This window comes from Lucilia sericata, unplaced genomic scaffold (assembly GCF_015586225.1).
Source record: "Lucilia sericata isolate MDLA Ls3-8-SP2 unplaced genomic scaffold, ASM1558622v1 Contig000048F_arrow, whole genome shotgun sequence".
In the NCBI taxonomy this organism is placed as follows: domain Eukaryota; kingdom Metazoa; phylum Arthropoda; class Insecta; order Diptera; family Calliphoridae; genus Lucilia; species Lucilia sericata.
Window position 1 is genome coordinate 139798 of NW_023994085.1, and position 18962 is coordinate 158759.

General features: G+C 33.2%; 1 protein-coding gene across 2 annotated transcripts in view; it reads right to left on the minus strand.

Annotated features, from left to right (window-relative positions):
- Positions 1-5191: 5191 nt before the first annotated feature.
- LOC119615934 (protein suppressor 2 of zeste) overlaps positions 5192-18962 on the minus strand; it is an 84964-nt gene continuing 71193 nt past the window's right edge. For both annotated transcript variants that reach the window (XM_037971989.1, XM_037971988.1), the window contains exons 2-5: positions 11170-11515; positions 10551-11065; positions 6443-10422; positions 5192-5369 (exon numbers count right to left, since the gene is read on the minus strand). In XM_037971989.1, the coding sequence (XP_037827917.1) occupies positions 6457-10422; positions 10551-11065; positions 11170-11389 (4701 nt within the window). In that variant the 5' untranslated portion in view covers positions 11390-11515 and the 3' untranslated portion in view covers positions 5192-5369; positions 6443-6456. The remainder of the gene's footprint in view (positions 5370-6442; positions 10423-10550; positions 11066-11169; positions 11516-18962) is intronic.

Below are 18962 nucleotides of genomic sequence, written 5' to 3' on the forward strand. Positions count from 1 at the left end.
ACTTTCCAGATTTTTAAAATTAGCTTAAAAAAATTAAAACAGTTTTATAAATTAATAGTAATTATTGTTATTTTTTTAAGATATTAAATATTTACAAAATTATGTTGTTTTTCTATACAGGGTTGCCTACATACTATACATCGATATTATAAATACGTTTTAATTGTTTATTTTATATATTTAATGAATATCTTAATGAAATTCTATTTCATTTATTGTAATATTTTTTTAGTTTATTTTTCTCTTACATTTACTTTAGTTTATAATTTTACTTCTCTTTATGTTAATTTTCTACTATTTTTCCATTACAAATAAAATAAATAAAATCTTGAAGTTATAACAAACAAAAAAGTAACGTAAAAAAGTTGAAAAGTACAAAAAAAAACAAGTAATAATAAGAAAACAACCTCAAAACGGGTGGAAACCACGTCACGCACATCACGAAACGTCACGTCATTTCATTTCATTTATTTTTGTTTTATTTTTTTCTTCTTCTGCTTCTTCTACTCTCCATACAATTTCCTACTTTTCTACACTCTTCCTCTCGTCATTCTTTTTTTCTCCACTATTTTACACATAAACAAATAAACATTGGTATGTAAGAGTGTAAAAACAAAATTCAAAAACAAAAAAAAAAAGCAAAAATAATGAAAAAAAAAAACAACAAAAAAATGTTTATAAAAATGTTCATATCTATACCACAAGTGGCTGTGACGACAGCTTGGTGGATGGATATCGAATCAACATTTATTTTGTTTTTGTTTATGTATGGATTTTGCCAGTAGTGGATGAATGCTTCGATGGATGGATGGATGAATGTTGGTAGTGGAACTTTTATTTTCTGAATCTTTTGTTGTTGTAGTTTTTGTTGCTGATTTAAAAGATGTTGTTGATGATTTTAATGACGTCAAAAAAAAACAACAAAAATATTCAAATAATACAATAATACTATGGAAGATTGTGGAACGAGATACTATTGTTACACGTTTTGTGTTTGCATATTCCACAAATATTTCAAATACTTTTGTAGAGTATTTTGTAGTTTGTTTTTTTCTTATTTTTCATTTTAGAAATCATTGAAATCAGTGTTTGTAAACAAATCAATCCAATAAATATGTTAATTAAATTTTCATAATACATTTTAGACACGACATCCATTAGCACAATGGGTCAAAGGAAAGATAAATTGGAAAAAATTTTGTTTCTTTCTTAGAAATTTTTAAAAGAAAATACCTATTTGTTAAAAATTCTTTATAAATATGACAAATTTTGTTAACTACCCAGCAAAAACTTTCAGTGAAAAGCAAGGAATTAAATTTACTTAAACAATAGCATTTTAATTCATTATTTTAACACGCTAATGACAGGGGAGGCTAGTACTTAATGTGCTCGCTTACAAATAGGTAAGTAGTTACTACGATCGCCTATAAATAAGGAGTTTGATAAGTAGTTTTGTTTTTGAGAGAAGCAAATAGCCTATGAGGATACGTTCACTGTGTTTGCTATTAGTTTTTATTAATTTCAGTCATTACTAGACTCCTTATAAGTAATGCAGACTGTATGTAGTAGTGATAAGTAAGTTGTTGAGTAAGTACAAGTCATTAACATGTAGTAGTTATTGAAATTTAAACATTTTTAATAAATCTCAGAGTTTTCCTTAGTTCTGGGACTTTAAGGTGGAAGTAAACAACAAGCGTTATAGGCTTCTGTCAAAAGAAGTTGAAATAGTGTATATTAATTAAACAAGTTACACACTGTAGTTTATAACACGTCTGCCGCGAAAGGTTCAGCAACTTTAAACTTTTAACGCGTCGGCAGCTGATCAGAGTTGTATTTTGTTTTGTGTAGAATAAGAATTTTCACCAACAATGAAAGAAATCAATATTAAAATATAAACAAAAATTTTGACAGTAATAATCTTAAAAAAACATTAAAAGAAAGATGAAAATGACGTGTGTTGTGTAACCTGCAGCTTGTAAAGCGCGAAAAGTTTGAAGAGAGTAAAGCTGGAGGTTCACACTACGCGTTTTCGCGTCAAAGCATTGCATCAAGTTACATGCTACGCTTCTTAAGCGTCAATTTGTTGCTTTATTTATAAGAACTTCGCTTGGTATTAAGTTTCTATTTATATTTTCAAAATTTAACTCGTTTTAGTTTATTAAAATTGATAAATTGTCAATGTTCGTGCGCCGCTTATGACGCTTACACACGTAGAAAGTAGATCTACTTTAAGTATTCTACTCGTCGAGTTTTTGTAACTTGTAGCACACAACAACACTGATTCTACTTTTTGACAGCGGCGTACAATGCGAAGAACGTAGAACGCGTGGTGTGGACCTCCAGCTTTAGAAAGCATTCGAATATATTCAACTTGTCTTTTAAATTAGAGTGAATTCATTGAATTAATTCCCAAGAGAATTCTCTCTTTAGAAAAAGAATATAGAAAGAAAAATATATTTTTTCTAAAAAATCATCTAATTTCAACCCACTGTGTTTTAACTACATGGCAAATGTGAACACAACAACATTTCGCACAGACTCAACAAAAATGCTTCGTAACAAGGCGAAACAAAAAAATTCGTATAGAAAATTTTAACGAACTGTTTAAATAGCAACAAAAATTTTACAACAACACAGAGACAGTAGTACAAATTAAAAAAAAAAAATTAAAATTATATTACACCAACAACAACACAAATATTAAGTACTTGTGCAAGGGAAAATAAACAAAACACCCACTATGTAGTAGTTATAGAGTACACCATGGTAATTGTAAGTGTCGGTATGTTTATTAACTATGTATGTAAGCTATGTAAATATATATATTGTTGTTGTTTTTTCCTTTTTCTCTTTACTTTCATGTATTCTATATAAAAACGCCACTACCAGCAATACAACGTTTTTTTTTTTTTCAACTCAATTTACTGTGATTAACTGCATTTAAAAATTTACTCTATAGAATTTTATTTTCATTATCATTATTACAATTTCTCTTTTTTTCAATTTTATAAATGTTTTTCTCGTTTGGTAAATACAGTGTCTCTCATAAATATTCGAATTTGGGTTAACTATGAAAAGAAACCAAATTTAATAATATATTTTTTGTTGAAAATAAATAAATTAATTTGTTATATTGTCTAGATAGTCCTTAGTTTTGATATCACGCCCCTTAAATTTGAAAACTTTCTATTTACATAAATTAGTTGTGCTTTTTTTTTTTAATAGTCCATAAAACTACTTCACAAAAGTATGCGAATTTTTCCTGTATTTCATATATGATCATATTATACGATACACATATTCTAGAATCGCATGGTTTTATGCTCAATATTGTTTTAAGGGGTTACTATCAACCGCATGGATATATTTTTGACCCATTTGGTCCACAATTTTGGGGGATTTGTGCCCTCTTTTCATGTAATATCATTAAAATGGCGATTTTTGGCTATATTTGTAATGTTTTCACCCTTTTCCAGAGATAAAACCAAAAATTTAACATTGGAATTTAATAGAACCCATAGGGTATCTAAAAATAATATTTTTTGTTATAAGGATCTGTACTTAAACGTTCCAAGATGTATATTTGGTATCGTTTTTCAGTTTCTAATTGAATTATTTGGATCCTAAGTCCCTTTTCGTATCTCTAGGGACTATATTTTCCGACAAAGTTGTCTAGTGTATATTCATGTACATATTGGCACTAATATATTTCAAATTTTCAATATATTATAGCGGTATACAACCCCAAAACATGCCTTAACAAAACGTCATCCTGTATAGTAGATTTCAGTTTTTACTACTCGTAACTTTCACGCTTATGTTGCCCGTTACAATAACACTGTAAGTCCAAAATTTTGGTTTTAATTTGATCATAGTAAATAATATTTAAACACATATCAACATTTTTGAGTTAGATCATAATGATATCGTGCAATGCAGCATGGAGGCCATTGGTATATAAAAATAATTATTTTACTGTTTTGAATGGTGTTTCTTCGAGGCATGTTTTGGTGTTGTACACTTCCACAACACATTGAAAACTTAAAATGTATAAAACTGATATCTAAAATAATAAATACCAGAAAATTTCCTCGAAAATAGTTGATCCTAGTATTATAAAAATGGGCTTAAGTTCCAATATATTAGAATTATGAGAGACACTGTATGTATTTATGTATGGATAAGTTGTATGTGTGGGGTTAATATGCCATATGATGTTGTATGTAGATAAGTGTGTGCACATACTAAATGAATATTGATTGTATTTATTATTGCATTTACATTTTATACGAAGGCGGTATAAAAATGTTTTTTTGGTTTTTAGTTTTTTAAAACATATGGTTACATAATGACAACTGCTAACTGAAATTTTTTGCCCAAAGTGGTAATGATGATGCCAGATAAAATCTTAGTTATACCAAAGAATATTACGACCCGACATTGAAATCTTTTCATGTACGCACATTCTATGTATTAACTATTCTTTGGTTCTACTCAAGTAGTTTAAGAACTTGCGAGATGTTAATATGTGACCAATGATGTTTTAAACTTGATAAAACTATTGTCATAAACCAAATTATTGGCTAAATGTTAAATAAAATTAAAATTTTGAAAGACATTTTTAAACTGCCCTCGTATAGGTAAAGTATTATTGATAAATTTGACAAATTTATTTACATTTATTGATACGAATAAGTTTAGTTATTTACTAATTTGTGTGTGTGTGTGTGTATTTACGAATATGTTAAAAAACCATTTTAAATGATTTTTTCTATTGCACTTTCAATCTTCTTTTTTTGGAAAATTTTAGTTTAAATTCTTACCATTAAAACCATTCTTTGATTGCAATTATTTACTCTCCGGGCAATTTACTGCTGTTGTTGAGCTTATGCCCGTAGTTGCTTGATGTGATGAAATTGTCTGACAAAAATTCCGTTTTTCCATATTTATGCCGTCATTAAGGTAAATTTGCGTTTTTGTTTTCAACTCTCTTCTGTTTCTTTTTGTATTTCTTTATTTAATTTTAATAATAATGATGCTATTTTTCTTTCATACACACTATTGTTTTATCTTCTTTTTTCGTTCCCATAATTTTCTTATTTTTTTTCAGCTTATTTTAGCATATCTATCTGTCTGATGTCAATATGCTGTGGGAATTTATTTGCAAAATTATCGTTGCAATAATTTTTGTTTATGTTATTATTATGCATCTTCAGATGATGCCTGGTGGGGGTTACACACGGTTAGTTTCAACATTGATTCCATATAACATAAGCAAAGCATGAAAACATCGATCGAGTGGGTATTTTAGTTGTTGTTTAGAGGAGAATTACCAGAGTAGAACTTTCAGTAGAAGTAACAGACAGTAACTGTAATAAATGAAGGAGAAAGAGAACAAAAGAAACTGTTATTAAAATAAATTGACAAACCATGAATCGACATGATTAAAGTGATTAGACTTGTACAAGTCTCGCCCATGGCATATATACACACATGTTTCAATTGAATTAACTTCGATAAGAAATGAACTGTCTTGGGAATTAATTTAATGGAATGTAAAGCTAAAGAATGAAAACTTTAAATAACAAACCGACTGCTGCGCGAAATCTGAACCTGACCTCATAATTTTTTTAAAAAAAGAATACGTTTATGGCCATATTTGAGTCCTTATAACAGAACAGAGTTATGTCATTAGAAAGTCCTATGCAATGGCTTCAAAATTAAGTCTAAAACTCTATTCTATATAATGCATTCTTTGAGATATCTTAACCTAAAATTGGAAACAATTATTTTGAGATCAGTGCCCCATTTCTGTAATTCTCGCATCGAGAAAATCTGTCGAAAAATTCATGATCATCTTGTGTAAAACAGGGTGAATATAAGTGGCTCACATGGGTCCACTTAATTCCGCTCCCGTTGTGTTAACACAACGGGGTGAATACAATTTAAAAATTTCTTATTAAATTTTAATGAGTACAGTTTAAAAATAATCAGAGTCACACTGTTAAAAACTGGAAGACTATTATATTTTAAGTTTTTTCTCGATTCGAGAAAATTACAGAAACGAGATACAGATTCGGATTGTAGCTCAATTTATTTTTTAAATTTTGATTTTTTTTTTTTAATTTTTTCTTTTTGTTAAAAGAATGGAATATTCAAAAATTGTTCCAACATATTTTCGGATCTTTATGGTTATGAAGGCGTCAATTATTTTTCCTTCCGAAAAAATGTCGTATCAGTAAATATATATTTCTAAATTTCAATCAAAATCCCCCGATAAGTACAAATCGGTACTATTTATGTATGTGTTTTAATTAAAAATTCAAAGTGTAACCTTTGACCCCGGTATTGAAATGATTGCAGATTTTCGATTTCAGTGAAATATTTTTGTGCCTCCAGTAAAATCCCCACTACTAATACACCCCTTAATCTATCTACTTACCTTTAATAACTCCTTCAAAAACCAGCAGCCGTACCAGCGGTTAATAGAGTAGATGTGGACGTTGACACATTAATCACCGATGTCACTAAATTTTCAACCATTGAGGTCTTCTTAGTGGTTGCATTCATAAAAGCCGGTTTTATTTCAGACACTTCCTCCATCTTCTCTTCGGGTTCCTTTTTAATGTCAAGCACATTCACACTAAGGGGACACGAACTAACCGTAGACGAAGGTTGAGCAGCACTTGCCGCCTCACTTTGTGCTGGTATTTCTGTAGTTTCTTGTTTTATTTCTTTCTTGCTTTCCAACTTATCCGCCAGCGAAGATGAAGTGGATGTTACCAAGGATGTTTCATCGTTGTGTTTGGCTTTGGCTTCTGCTGCCGCTGAGGCCCGCTGATTTAAACTGGCTGCCACTTGATCGATGGAAGGATGTTTTTTGCTGGCATTGCGTGAAGGTGAAGTCGAGGAGGTAGAACAGTTGGGTGAGTGAGGTGATTTAGGTGGTGAAGGTGTTTTCAAAAGTAGAGGTTTATCGAGGTCGGTGAGAGATGTTGCCAAACCGGCAGCAATAGTGACCATGGGTGGAATGATTGTGGCTGGCTGTTGATTGCGAAAAGCCAATGCCGAAGGATTTGGTATATTACGCACTGAGGCGTTTTGTTGTCTGACCAAAGAATTCTGGGTTATTTTCGCCTTTTCATACAAAGACGTTGACGAGGAGGTGGTCGTGGTCGATGTACTAATGGCAATTTTCTCTCTGGCTGTAGCTGATTCCGACAGTAAATGCAAGTTTTGCAAATCATCGGAAATGGGTGAAAGCAGTTCCTGTTTTTTAATAACATGATCCATAGCATTTGCCGAGTTGCTGTTAGGGGAGTTTGTAGTAGTGGTGGTGCTGGTCATATTTTGTTTGATTTTATTTAAAGCCATTTCCAGGGTACTGCCTGATGTGGTTGCTGTAGTTGTATTGGTGGGTATGGGGGTTGTTGTTGCTTTGAAAGCTTGCTTTTCCGTCACACCATTTGTGGAGGTTTTTGTTGAGGCTGATAAATCCAGTATATCTTGGCCTGATTCCCTAGAGGGTAATCTAAATTGTCTTAGACTACTTTTAGCTTTTTCTGTTGCCAACCCATTTGTTGTGGCTACTGGTGTTTTTGTTGTCGCTGTTGCTGTGGCAGCTACTGTTGTCGCTGCTGCAGCTGCAGCCGCTACTGCAGTTGTAGTTGAAGTTGTTTTTTCTATTTTCATTTCTGGTAAATTCGTTGGTTTGACATGAGCCAAGAGAACCTTACTCTGTCGGTAATTCACCATGGAGAGTGGTGAAGAGAGGTAAGCTGTATTCAACATAGGAGTATGGTGTTGAGCTGTTGGTGTTAAGTTTAATGAGGATGAGGAGGATGACGATGATGTGGAGGCAAATGGCAGGACAGTACTGAGAGGAGGTGACTTCACTGCTGTGGGTACCACAGTTAAACTAGAGTTCAACTTGTGCATTGGCATAGGTGGGCCCATTAAAGTTGTCATTGATGTTGTTAACGTAGGTTTTGTTTTGTTGTTATTATTGGCCGTGGTGGCAGAAGGCTTAATATCATTAGTTGTGGCTTTTTTAACTTCCATATCGGTTTTGTTGGCTGCCGCAGTATTTGCGGTGAACGTGTGTTTGGCTGTTGGAACTGGTGTTGCACTGGAGGTCATTGGGTTTTGTAATGTAGACTTTGTTGTACTTTTAGCCGCTGCGGTCGTGGAGTTTACGCTAAATGAACATTTTGGATTGTAGGAGGCGGAGAGTGGAGAGTACAGAGGAATTTCATATGTGGCCTTTGCCGTGGAGGATGTTGGTGTGGCTGGTATTTCAACTTTGGTCATGTGTAGGTTACTGCCGTAGGCACTAACTGTAATTTGATTGGGCTTTTCTAATCTCTGCTGCTTGTTTAGAGGTCCTGAGTTTTTGTTGTCATCTAATGAAATGGACCTTTTGAGTAGATTACCCATGTGCTTGTTAGCCGCACTGGCGATTGAGGTTGGTGTTGAAAGGAACTTTGTTGTGTTTGAGGCCATAAAACGTGGAGGATTAGGAACTACAAAGTGTGGCGTTTTAAATGATGCTGTTGACGTTGATGATGATGTTGGTGGTGTGACTGGCTTTGCAGCTATGGGTTTAGGAGCTATTGGTTTCATATGAGGAGTTTTTGGCTTATCTTTAGAATCTTTTGGCATTGCAACTGGTTTAGGCTTGGCCACAGTCGTTACATTGGGAGAGAAAGTCGAAAAGGTCAGAGGTGTGGTTTTAAATAAACTTGGCGGCAATGGAGGAGAGTGTGGCAACGTTGTTTCCTTTATAGATGATAACGATTTGCTTAAGCCTAAAGAAGTTGAATCAGGTATTATCAAATCCTCATCATCATCGAACTCTTTTGTTAATGGCTTACTGGTGGTATTACTTAAAGCTATTTTGATTTCCAAAGGTTTAGATTTCGCTAAATCTTTTAATTTTTTGCTGTCTTGGGATAATTTGCCATCCAAAGATTTAGATTTTTTGCTTTCAGAAGAACGAGGCTTCGATTTGTCCTTTGAACGTTCATGGCTTTTACTTTCGGGTGACTTGGATTTTTCAAAGTCGTTTTTACTGCTGGGAGATTTGGGCTTCTCAAAGGCCAAAGGATCTGCTATGCGCTCCATACTAAAAGGTGGTGACTTTTTACTCTCCAATTTTAAGGACTTTAAATTTATGGAAGGTGTTAGTTTAACTTTCATTTTTAAACTCTCCTCTGCCGAATGAGATGATATTTCGGCATGCATTTTCTTTCTTTTCGAATCCTTGGATTCGCGAGAATCTTTGGAATGTTTTTTCTTGCGTTTCTTGTGCGAAGAAGACGACGAGGAGGAGGTAATATCTGCACTACAGTTAAAATTAAAATTACCCGTAGAAGAGGAGGTGGTAGATGAGCTTGAGGACATGGGCGAGGCATTTGGTGTGAATTTATCGGGAGTCTCCAGTGTACTGGTTGTTTGTACTTCTATGGGTTTCAAACCAATTTGTTTAACATACGTCTCCAAATCTACCTTATCCACTACGGGTTGAGGTTCATCTAGTGAGAATTTACGTGGACGATGTTGTTTCAACATTAATGTATCCAAACGTATATCAGCCGATTTAGGTTTTTCTATTAATTTCGTTTTTAAACTATTCAATTCAATTTTGAGTTTTGGTACATTTCGAACTTTCTTGGTGGGTGGTGGAGCGGCAGCAGCCATTTCTGTTGCCGAAGAATTCGGAGACTTTTTACTAGCTGTCTTTAGCTGAGACAAAGGTTTCGATTCCCATTCCTCCTGCATTTGATTGTGAGGAATACTTACTACAATATCACATTTTGACGGTTTCTCCTCCTTGATGGCCAGTGGCTTTTCTTTTTTTGTGGATTGTACGGAGTTATTAGCCAAAGTGGTATGGGTATTGGAATAGCTGGTGTTTGTGGTGGATGATGTTATAGCATAATCACAAAAACGTATATCATTGCTACGTAAACTCTTAAAATCACTGGTAGTGGTGGGCATTGCAAAATCATCTGCGGACGATGATTTTTTTGAAACCGATTTTTTACTATCCGTTGGTTTGCGTGATATTGTTACTTTTACAGGTACTTCTAGGCTTGATGATGTGGCATGTGACGTTGAGTGTTTGTTCGAAGAAGATTTCGAAGATTTTACTTTGGTCAGCTGGGTAGGAGATGATGTGGTGGGTGATGAGAGAATGTTAGCTTTCGCTTGCTCTTTATCACCATTCACGTTGATCTGTGTTTTATTTTCAGCAAATGAAACCGTTTTGCTAGAATTTAAAGTCGCCGATGGTGATTTTTCTAAACAAGATTTAGGAGATTTATCTAAAACTTTATCTTCTGATATGAAACTATTATCGGAATTCGAGTTTGTATCTTCATCATATATGAGAATTCTATAAGTAAGTTTTAAGGGTGCATGCTAAAGAAATCAAAGAAAGGGAAAGAATAAAGGCAAATTGTAGAGTGTAACACAAAATTTTTAAATTTTACAAATTATTAATTTATAAAGTTTAATTTCGATATTAAATTAAGGCTAAAGAAACTTACCCTTTGCCATTTATAACAGTAGCCAACATCCATTAAAGTAAAATCACTGGGTAGAACCTCATCCTCGTAAATGATATCGATGCCCACCCGACGATTACAGGGATCTATTTCGAATTTCGAGCATAAAAACCGTTTCAAATGCTGCACTTTAACACTAGCCGGACATTGCAAATAGCGTACTGGTGGCACTGAACCTTCGGGACACTGTTCCGCCAACACCGGATGAAATTCAAGTGACAAACTAATGGGATCGGTAGGTGAGAATAGCTCATCATCACTCTCCAGCAATTCATTTAAGCTCTGTTCTGTGGCCCCTATAAGTTTTCCCTCATTTTTCTTACTATTTACAAATTGCACTAAACGTTCGCGTTCCTTTTGATAGAGACCAGGTACCAGTTTATATATAATCGAACGCAAAACATCATCGGCTTGAAGATTCGCAGTGGTAATGGGTTTGCCACACTGCGGACAATAGCATTCGACAGCCAAATGCCGTGCTATACAACTGCGACAATCTATTTAGAATAACAATTTAGACAAATAATGGTTGTTATATTTGGAGTAGTTTTAAGGAAATTTTTATTAAAATTATTTGGTTTTTAAAGGCCGGACTACTTACAGGTATGAGCGCAAACATCTATAGTTGTGGGATTTATCATGTAACCTTGACACAAATAACAAGTGAACAACTCATTAAATGCGTTGATTTTCGGTTTTGGTGGATAGAATTTATCCATTTTGTATTGTGTTGCACTGGATGTCTGCTGTTTAACTTGTGTCACATTTGTTTGTTGTTGTTGTTGTGTGAAATTTTTACATTCATCTTCTAGAAGTTGCATTTTAGTTTTAAAAGATTTTTGTTGTATTTGTTTTTGGAATTATTTAACTAAAGCCTCTGTTTGGGGAATTGCACAGATCCGTTTTTAAAACGGTTTGTATTTTCTTATTGTATATATTGAGGAGTTCTAAAATTGTTGTAAAGAAAAATAAGGAATATATTCGTTATTTTAGTTTGCGTTTAGAAATATGTTTTTTTTTTATTAAAAATAATTTTTTCACCAAAAACTAGTTTTTCAATCAAAAATAATTTTTTCACCAAAAACTACTTTTTTAATCAAAAATACGCTTTTTCACTAAAAACTCGTTTTTTATCTAAAATCTTTACTTTTTTATTAAAAATTAATTTTTCACCCAATTTGTTTATTCATCAAAAACACTTTTTTTTCACTAAAAAGTAGTTTTCCATCAAAAAAAAAAAAAAAAAATTTATTTTTACCAAAAACTCAGATTTTTCTACCAAAACTATTTTCATCAAAAATTTTAATTTTTTCGCTAAAATTACCGCATTTTGTTTAAAAATCTAGTTTTTTTTACTAAAATTTTGTTTTTCTTTATAAAAATCTCGTTTTACCCAAAAACTAGATAATACTTATTTGAAAAGCTACAACAGGTTACTGATATCAGCAATATCACTGCTTCCATCTTGGAATCAACCTCTTAAGATCAAAAATATTCTGGTTCTTGGACTAAGATTTCGATTTTCGAGAATAAAAATCGTTTTTCATCAAAAGTTTCCTCCCTCTTTTTCATTAAAAGGAGCTCTATAATATATCAACAATATCACGGGAGTCAGCTTAAAATCGATCTCTTGAGACCCGAGCCATGTTGTTTTTGTTTGACTTCCTAATTATGGGAACTATAAAAATATATAAAAGACTGGTGATCGGGAATAATTGATTGTAATTTAATCGAAACATGTTTGAGGTTATGCGTTCCCTGATTTGAGACTGACTTCAGTACTACTTCCTTAAAATACTATTAAAATATAATTAAAACTTGTAATTTTAACTTTAGTGTTAAACCACTTAAAAATAAGTAGTACTTAAGTCCAAACTCTTATGAATTTTTAAAAAGTTTCCCACCAACTTTCAAATAGTATAAAATAACATGAAACAAAGTTATAATTAAGTCATAAATTAACAACAACAACAGCAACAAAAAATTATGTCAAAATGTCATTATTTTAACAACAACCTTTATGACACACGAAATTTTACTGGAAGATACAAATAAGAAAAACAACTCAAAGATAGAGAAAAAGAAACTGAAGATAAAAGAAAAACAACTTAAACTGTAAATCATGAAAAAACCAATTTTTAACAAATACAAACTACAAAGAAAATATTTAAGTAATAACAATTTAAATAAACAAAAAACAAACATTATAAACTGTTTGGAATAAAAAATGCTAATTTGAATTTAACCACCTTTTTGAAAACACACACACACATAAGAAGCTAATATTCTTATAATAATTGTAAACGTGTGTAAATATTCTACTTTTAGTTTAAATTCTCATTTAGTAAAAATAATGATGCAACCTAAATTATGTTAGATTTAAGCTTCCCCCCACAAAAAAAATCTCTTACTTTTTGCGAATTTCAGGTTTCACCAAAATAACGACAAAACCAACAACAACAGCAACAAAATAGAAATAAAAACCCTTTTTACTGCCCCATAAACTTAATGCATTATTACAACAACCACACACACACTTACTCTAACTGCCAAACGAAAATCATCCAAAATACCCCTGTAGTTCGGGGTGGCTGTCTCCAACAAGTAACTTTACCTTAGAAGCTTCACAAACTACAAATAATGCTGTTTTGACTCCAGCAACTGATATGAGTTAAATAACTAATGTAAATTATCTCTAGATTACTTTGGGACAAGTAAAGTGAAAATTAGCTACTCACTAGATTACTGGGGGACACAATATTCAATAGTCAAACACCCCATAAATATTAAAAGGTTACTTTGCCTTTCTTCAAAACTGCTGGTTCTCTATGTAAAACAAAAATATCCAAAAGTTTGCTTGTAACATCTACTAAAACTTTGGTTAGAGTGAGTAGTATTCCTACTATGTGTATATTTTTGGATGATGAGCACCCATAAATCTACCATGTGAGAGCCAAAAAAAAAATCAAAAACTGTAAGAGAGAGAGCGTGTAACATTAAAAGGTAAAACGTGATTTGAAAAATATATCATTTCTACACTTTGTTGAAGTTTTTTCATTTGTTTTACTTTTGCCGCTGACTTGGGCTTCCTCTTCTTTAGTTTCGACCTGTAGTTAGTTGCTGGTTTGAGGCATTATTTCTTTTTTGGGCATTATAGTTATGCTTAAAACAGATTCGCCAGTGTGTGAAATATGAAGAGAAAAAAAAACATGAAAATAAACAGAAATATTCACTGTACATACATCAGTTTAAATCTTCAGGGGAGTTTGGTGTAAGTAACCACTACAGTGGGTATACACAGACTAGGTCTTACTTTCAAAACGTAGGCTTACAGACATTATATCAACATGCATCTTCAAACATTTAAAAGTATTAATCGATCACAGTGTGATTCTCTGTGACCTGATATGATTGTAGAAAGTTATTTGGAGCAATAACTTTCCCAGATGCAAGCTGTTTCAAAATTATCTACTTTCCATGAGAGATCCGGCCAATTTCTCTTCTTTGCCTCAAGAAATAAAGTTGCGGCAAAATGTTCGATAACATAGTAAGATGGACTGAAGTTAGCGTAAACTGCCAGCAATATCTTTTTTCCATACGAGATCTCGACAATTTATTCTTCTTTGCCTCGAGAGATGAAGTTTCGCCATGACCCTAAGAACAAGGAAATTGGTTAAAACTTGTTACTGTGAACAACTCCATACAAAATCCATTAGTTCCTGAGCAGATAGACGCCACAATAGATTTCTGAAGCACTTTGAACTTGATCTGTAAGATATTTGTATAATAATTTCACGAATTTTGAAATGAATCTGCAGCAGAAGAAAGAGGAGTATATTGTGAACCAGGGACGCATATTTATCGAGTAACTTAAGCACAATCTTCCTATAATTTCCTCTGAGAATTCATATCAAAATTAGAGGTTTAAAGGCAAAAGTTCAAATAGTAAAACGATGATTCAGTTGCGACATTACGAATGGATATTTACAGTTTATATATAACCATTATAATCCCAGTCCCAGATAAGGGATTTGATATTGATTACATTGGAGTATGGGGCTCTTTACAGAGTTTGAATGTCTTCTGATTGCCACTAACTTCATGATGGCCAGAGCGATTCCTCTGTGAAAAGTTCAAGCAGATAGCTATGATTAAGTATTATCCGGGTCATGGCTTTAATGCTTCCATTTCAAGCTAGCCAGAGTTAGAAGGCGTCTCAGTCGTATATCCTGAATGATCTTACGGACGTCTCAGGAAATTAGGCAATAACCGCTGAATCATGACTAAAACCGCGGTACTGGGAAGAGCGTTAACAAACCATATCACCTGAAACTTGCTAACGAATCGCCCAGTGGGAGTTAGTGGAACTTATACACATATACATATGTATGAATGTATGTATATTGTTTACATTAAACTTTTTTACCAATAATTCAAACAATAAATTTGATTTTTAATTAATCGTCTAACTTATCAATTCACAATAATAAACAAACTAATATCAAACCTTTCAATACATCAATAATATTTCTATTTACAAAAGTAGCGCGCGCCCTTCTTCTGATTGTTGTTGTTGCTGTTGTTGTTTATTTGATTGTAAGTATTTTATGGTTGGCGCTGCAACACAAAGCAATTGCTATAAATTCCGACTTATAAAAACGTCAATTAAGTGTTGGGTGAGAGATACAATTATATTGTTTGTTGCTTTTGTACTTTGGTACTCTCCATCCATAGTCATACAAAAAACACAATATACAAACGTTTTATGGGCCCTGAGACCGAGACCATATAGAAAACGTGTATGGACAACACGTCACACACACTCACTCATTCATCACAACGTGTTCAATGCCGTGCGCTACGCGATATTCCGTGCTGCGAGTAATTTTTTGTATTAAATATTTGTTAAGCTGCTGGACGGACGGACTTACAGACAGACACTAAAGCGGATAGACAGACACACTGGCATGAATGTTGTTATTATTTTTGTTGACTTTTGGTTTAACACACGCATATTCTCAGTAACACATACACTAAAACACACATTTATTGATACGACAATACGATAATAAGTATCTGTATCTATAGACAACGTTTACACCGGCTTTTGTGGCCTCTTCTTTGGCTGCTTGCTTTAATACTCGCATAGCCGCACACAATAAGTAATGTGCGGATAAACAGCAAAAGAAAAACAATAACAAGAACAAGAACAACATAAACACTAACCGCGAGTCAGTCAAAACAGTGGCAAGAATCGACTATCTGCTTTGTACAAATGCCGACCATAAACAAAAGCAACAACATAAACGGACCGAACAAATGAACGACCAACCAATCTGTTGTAGCAGTAAGTATTTGTATCTTGTATCTGTATCTCTTCGTTGTGGTAGTAGTAGATTTGTGCGGCAGGCTGTTTGAATGGCAGCAGGCAAGTCAAGTGTATTTTGTTTTGTTTGTTACATTTCACATTTCGTTCGTTTCGCTTTAGTTTGTTTTGTTTTTATCGTAATTTTCTTTGATAAATATTTTACACACTTTTTTTTACAAACACGCTTTGATTTTGCATCCCTTTAAATTTTGTTTCATATTTTTTTATTTTCAAGATTTTTATTTGAAAATTTACATTCAAAAGTCAGTTACAATTTACTGGATACACATTTAGCCATTAGAGAGCTTTTTTATTTTTTCTATTTGCTGCGCTACAACAATATTTTGAAATGTGTTTGTTTCTCTTTTTTTTGCAATCTCTATTGCATGTAATACTTGTTTTTTTCGGTTTGCCTCATTTGAGCAAAAAAAAAAAAATATGAACCTCAAAGGTTCATCTCTTCTTTATTCCGAGTTTAATGTATCGTGGATGTCGACTACGGCAGCCACCAAAATTCAACTGAATTGGACAAAACTTAAAGTTTGCCAAAAAAGCGATTTATACACACTCTACATACAGCAAACCATCTGAACACCATCAGCACACAACATATACAATCTCTATTTTTCATATTACACACAAACACTTCCACACTCCCTGCACACTTACACAAAACCTATCCATCCATACATCTATTCATCCATCGAAACAGTTTCTGTGTATCTATTGTAGATTTTTGTATCTATCTGTATTTACGTTTTTTTTTTTTCATTCTATACGACAAACACTAAACAATAACGCGCGCGATTTTTCCTCTAAATTGAGTACTTGCTCCCTCAATTAATGTATTGAGGCAATAAGAGATATCTGAGTTTTCATTGAAAGAGAAAGAGAGAGTGTGCTGTACATTTAATAGAAATTTGTATTTGAAAAAGTGGAGAAGAGAGACAGACGGACAGATAGACAGAACGAGAGATACATTCAATATATATTTTGTAAAAGACCGAAAACTTTCTTCTCTATAAAAGGTTCGACGCACGATGTACTAAATGTGGAGTATTTAGCGTTGCCAGTTGTTGTAAGAGCTTTTGTAATGTGATTGTAAATGGAATTTCTTTTAAAATATCCAAAATTCCCTTGGAAATGCTTTATAGTATATTGGGTTATGTTTTAAAGGATGATGTGTATTACATCAGATCCGCAGCTTTTCAGGGAAAAGAAGTAGCTGGAAAACCCTTATATAGAGATCTGTGAAAATATTTATAATCCAATGTTCAAAAGCTCAGTTTCCTGGACGTAGTTCTTTAGAATTTTCCAAACAGTCTGCCTACAAAATTGTACGAAAATTGGATTTTAGACCCAACATACCGACGATACTCTGTTTTACTAATGTCTGTAGTGACAAGCTAATCAATGGAGAAAAAATCTCTAAAGAGTCTAAAGAAAGCATTTTATAATAGACAGTTATTGTTAGTATTTACAACATGACCCAGACGACATCGTTCATTATTAAAACTCACCGGGGACCTTGAACAATCAAAAACTTCGTGAAAAACCCAGTTGGCCGTAATATCTGCTAAAATGTTCAGTTAGTTGCACCCCTGTCGCGCGAATGTTTGTTTAATTTCGTTTTCTTTCATTAATGTATTGCCAAAAGGATTGGGTTCTAGAAAAATATAGCAATCTTTTAAATGATAGTTCCAAGATTTAAGGTATGATCTTCGAGCATAAGTATCCAGTGCATCGCATTACTTTGTGTAGCTTTCTATGTTATTACTCAGTAAACTTAAACTGATCGCCATGCTTTCCATCACCAAGTTTGATTTTATAACTGATAGCAACATAAATAGGGGTTGTTCACAAAGATTCCGAAACTTTGCAATTCTAACCCTGAAAAAATTATTGCAGTAATGATCGATTGAGGTAATCCCAAAACTACTCAATGGAAGTACATGATCCGTTTAGTAATTCTATGCAATGTAGACATGGAACATGTTTATTTTTTTGATAACAATAAGGTCCATAGCCTGCATTACATAGGACCATGTTGCGGATCATAAATTTCCATAATGCAAGGGAGTTAAATGGAGTATGGTTTTTTAAAATATTTCGATTAGTTTTGGACCAATCGAAGTCCTTTGACGAGTACTCTTTACAAACATGTCTGCAATTGTGCAATTTTTGCAGAGAAGTTGCCCGCAATGCGGTAGCTAATACAATCAGTTCAGTTTTTTAAGACTTTGTTGATGATTTCTGGTTCTTATGTGGATTGTTTCTCAAGTCTGAAAAATCAAGACGCAACTCAGATGCGGCTAATTGACATCGCCTACAGTTAATAACACGATTACCGATCTAATGATGAACATTTCAACGCTATTCTGAAACTTGGATATGGCCCTGTAGCGCCGAAATGACGTTTACATCATTGCACTCTTTCGTAGACCGATGAGTTGTCTATTAGCAAGACAGTCTCTTGAACTTTTTGCACTAACTTTCCAGTAGACGGATGAACCAGTATACAGGATATCGGACAGAGCAAAAGTACGGATGATGCCCCTGACCTTCGAAAGAATTTAAGTTATGTATATTATATAGCTTTGATCGTGGTTGGATGCGGCTCATCTATTTATGTATCGTTGCTTCCCATTTAGCCAGTTACCAAGTTTGTTCTTAAGCTTAAAAGCAGAGTTCCTGTTGATTACTCAGGCCAAAATGTGAACCCTTAAGTCTTGAGGTGCGTATCAGCATTTCCCCATCGGGTTTCCGTGATATCGTGTTCTGAAGATTGAAAAATTAAGTTTTTGGTCATATTTGACACGTTATATATTTTTACATTCAAAATCCGTTGAGTCATCTGAAAGTCCAAGCTGTCATCTTTAAAATAAAGGTTTAATGCGAAGGTCTTCGAAAATTCACTCTCATTGATTTACAAAAACTCATATATAGTTCTTAAAGCTTTAGATTAAGCTATTTCGGAAAGGGGATACAAACTTTATTTAAACCTTTATGGTAAAGTCAATAGATTG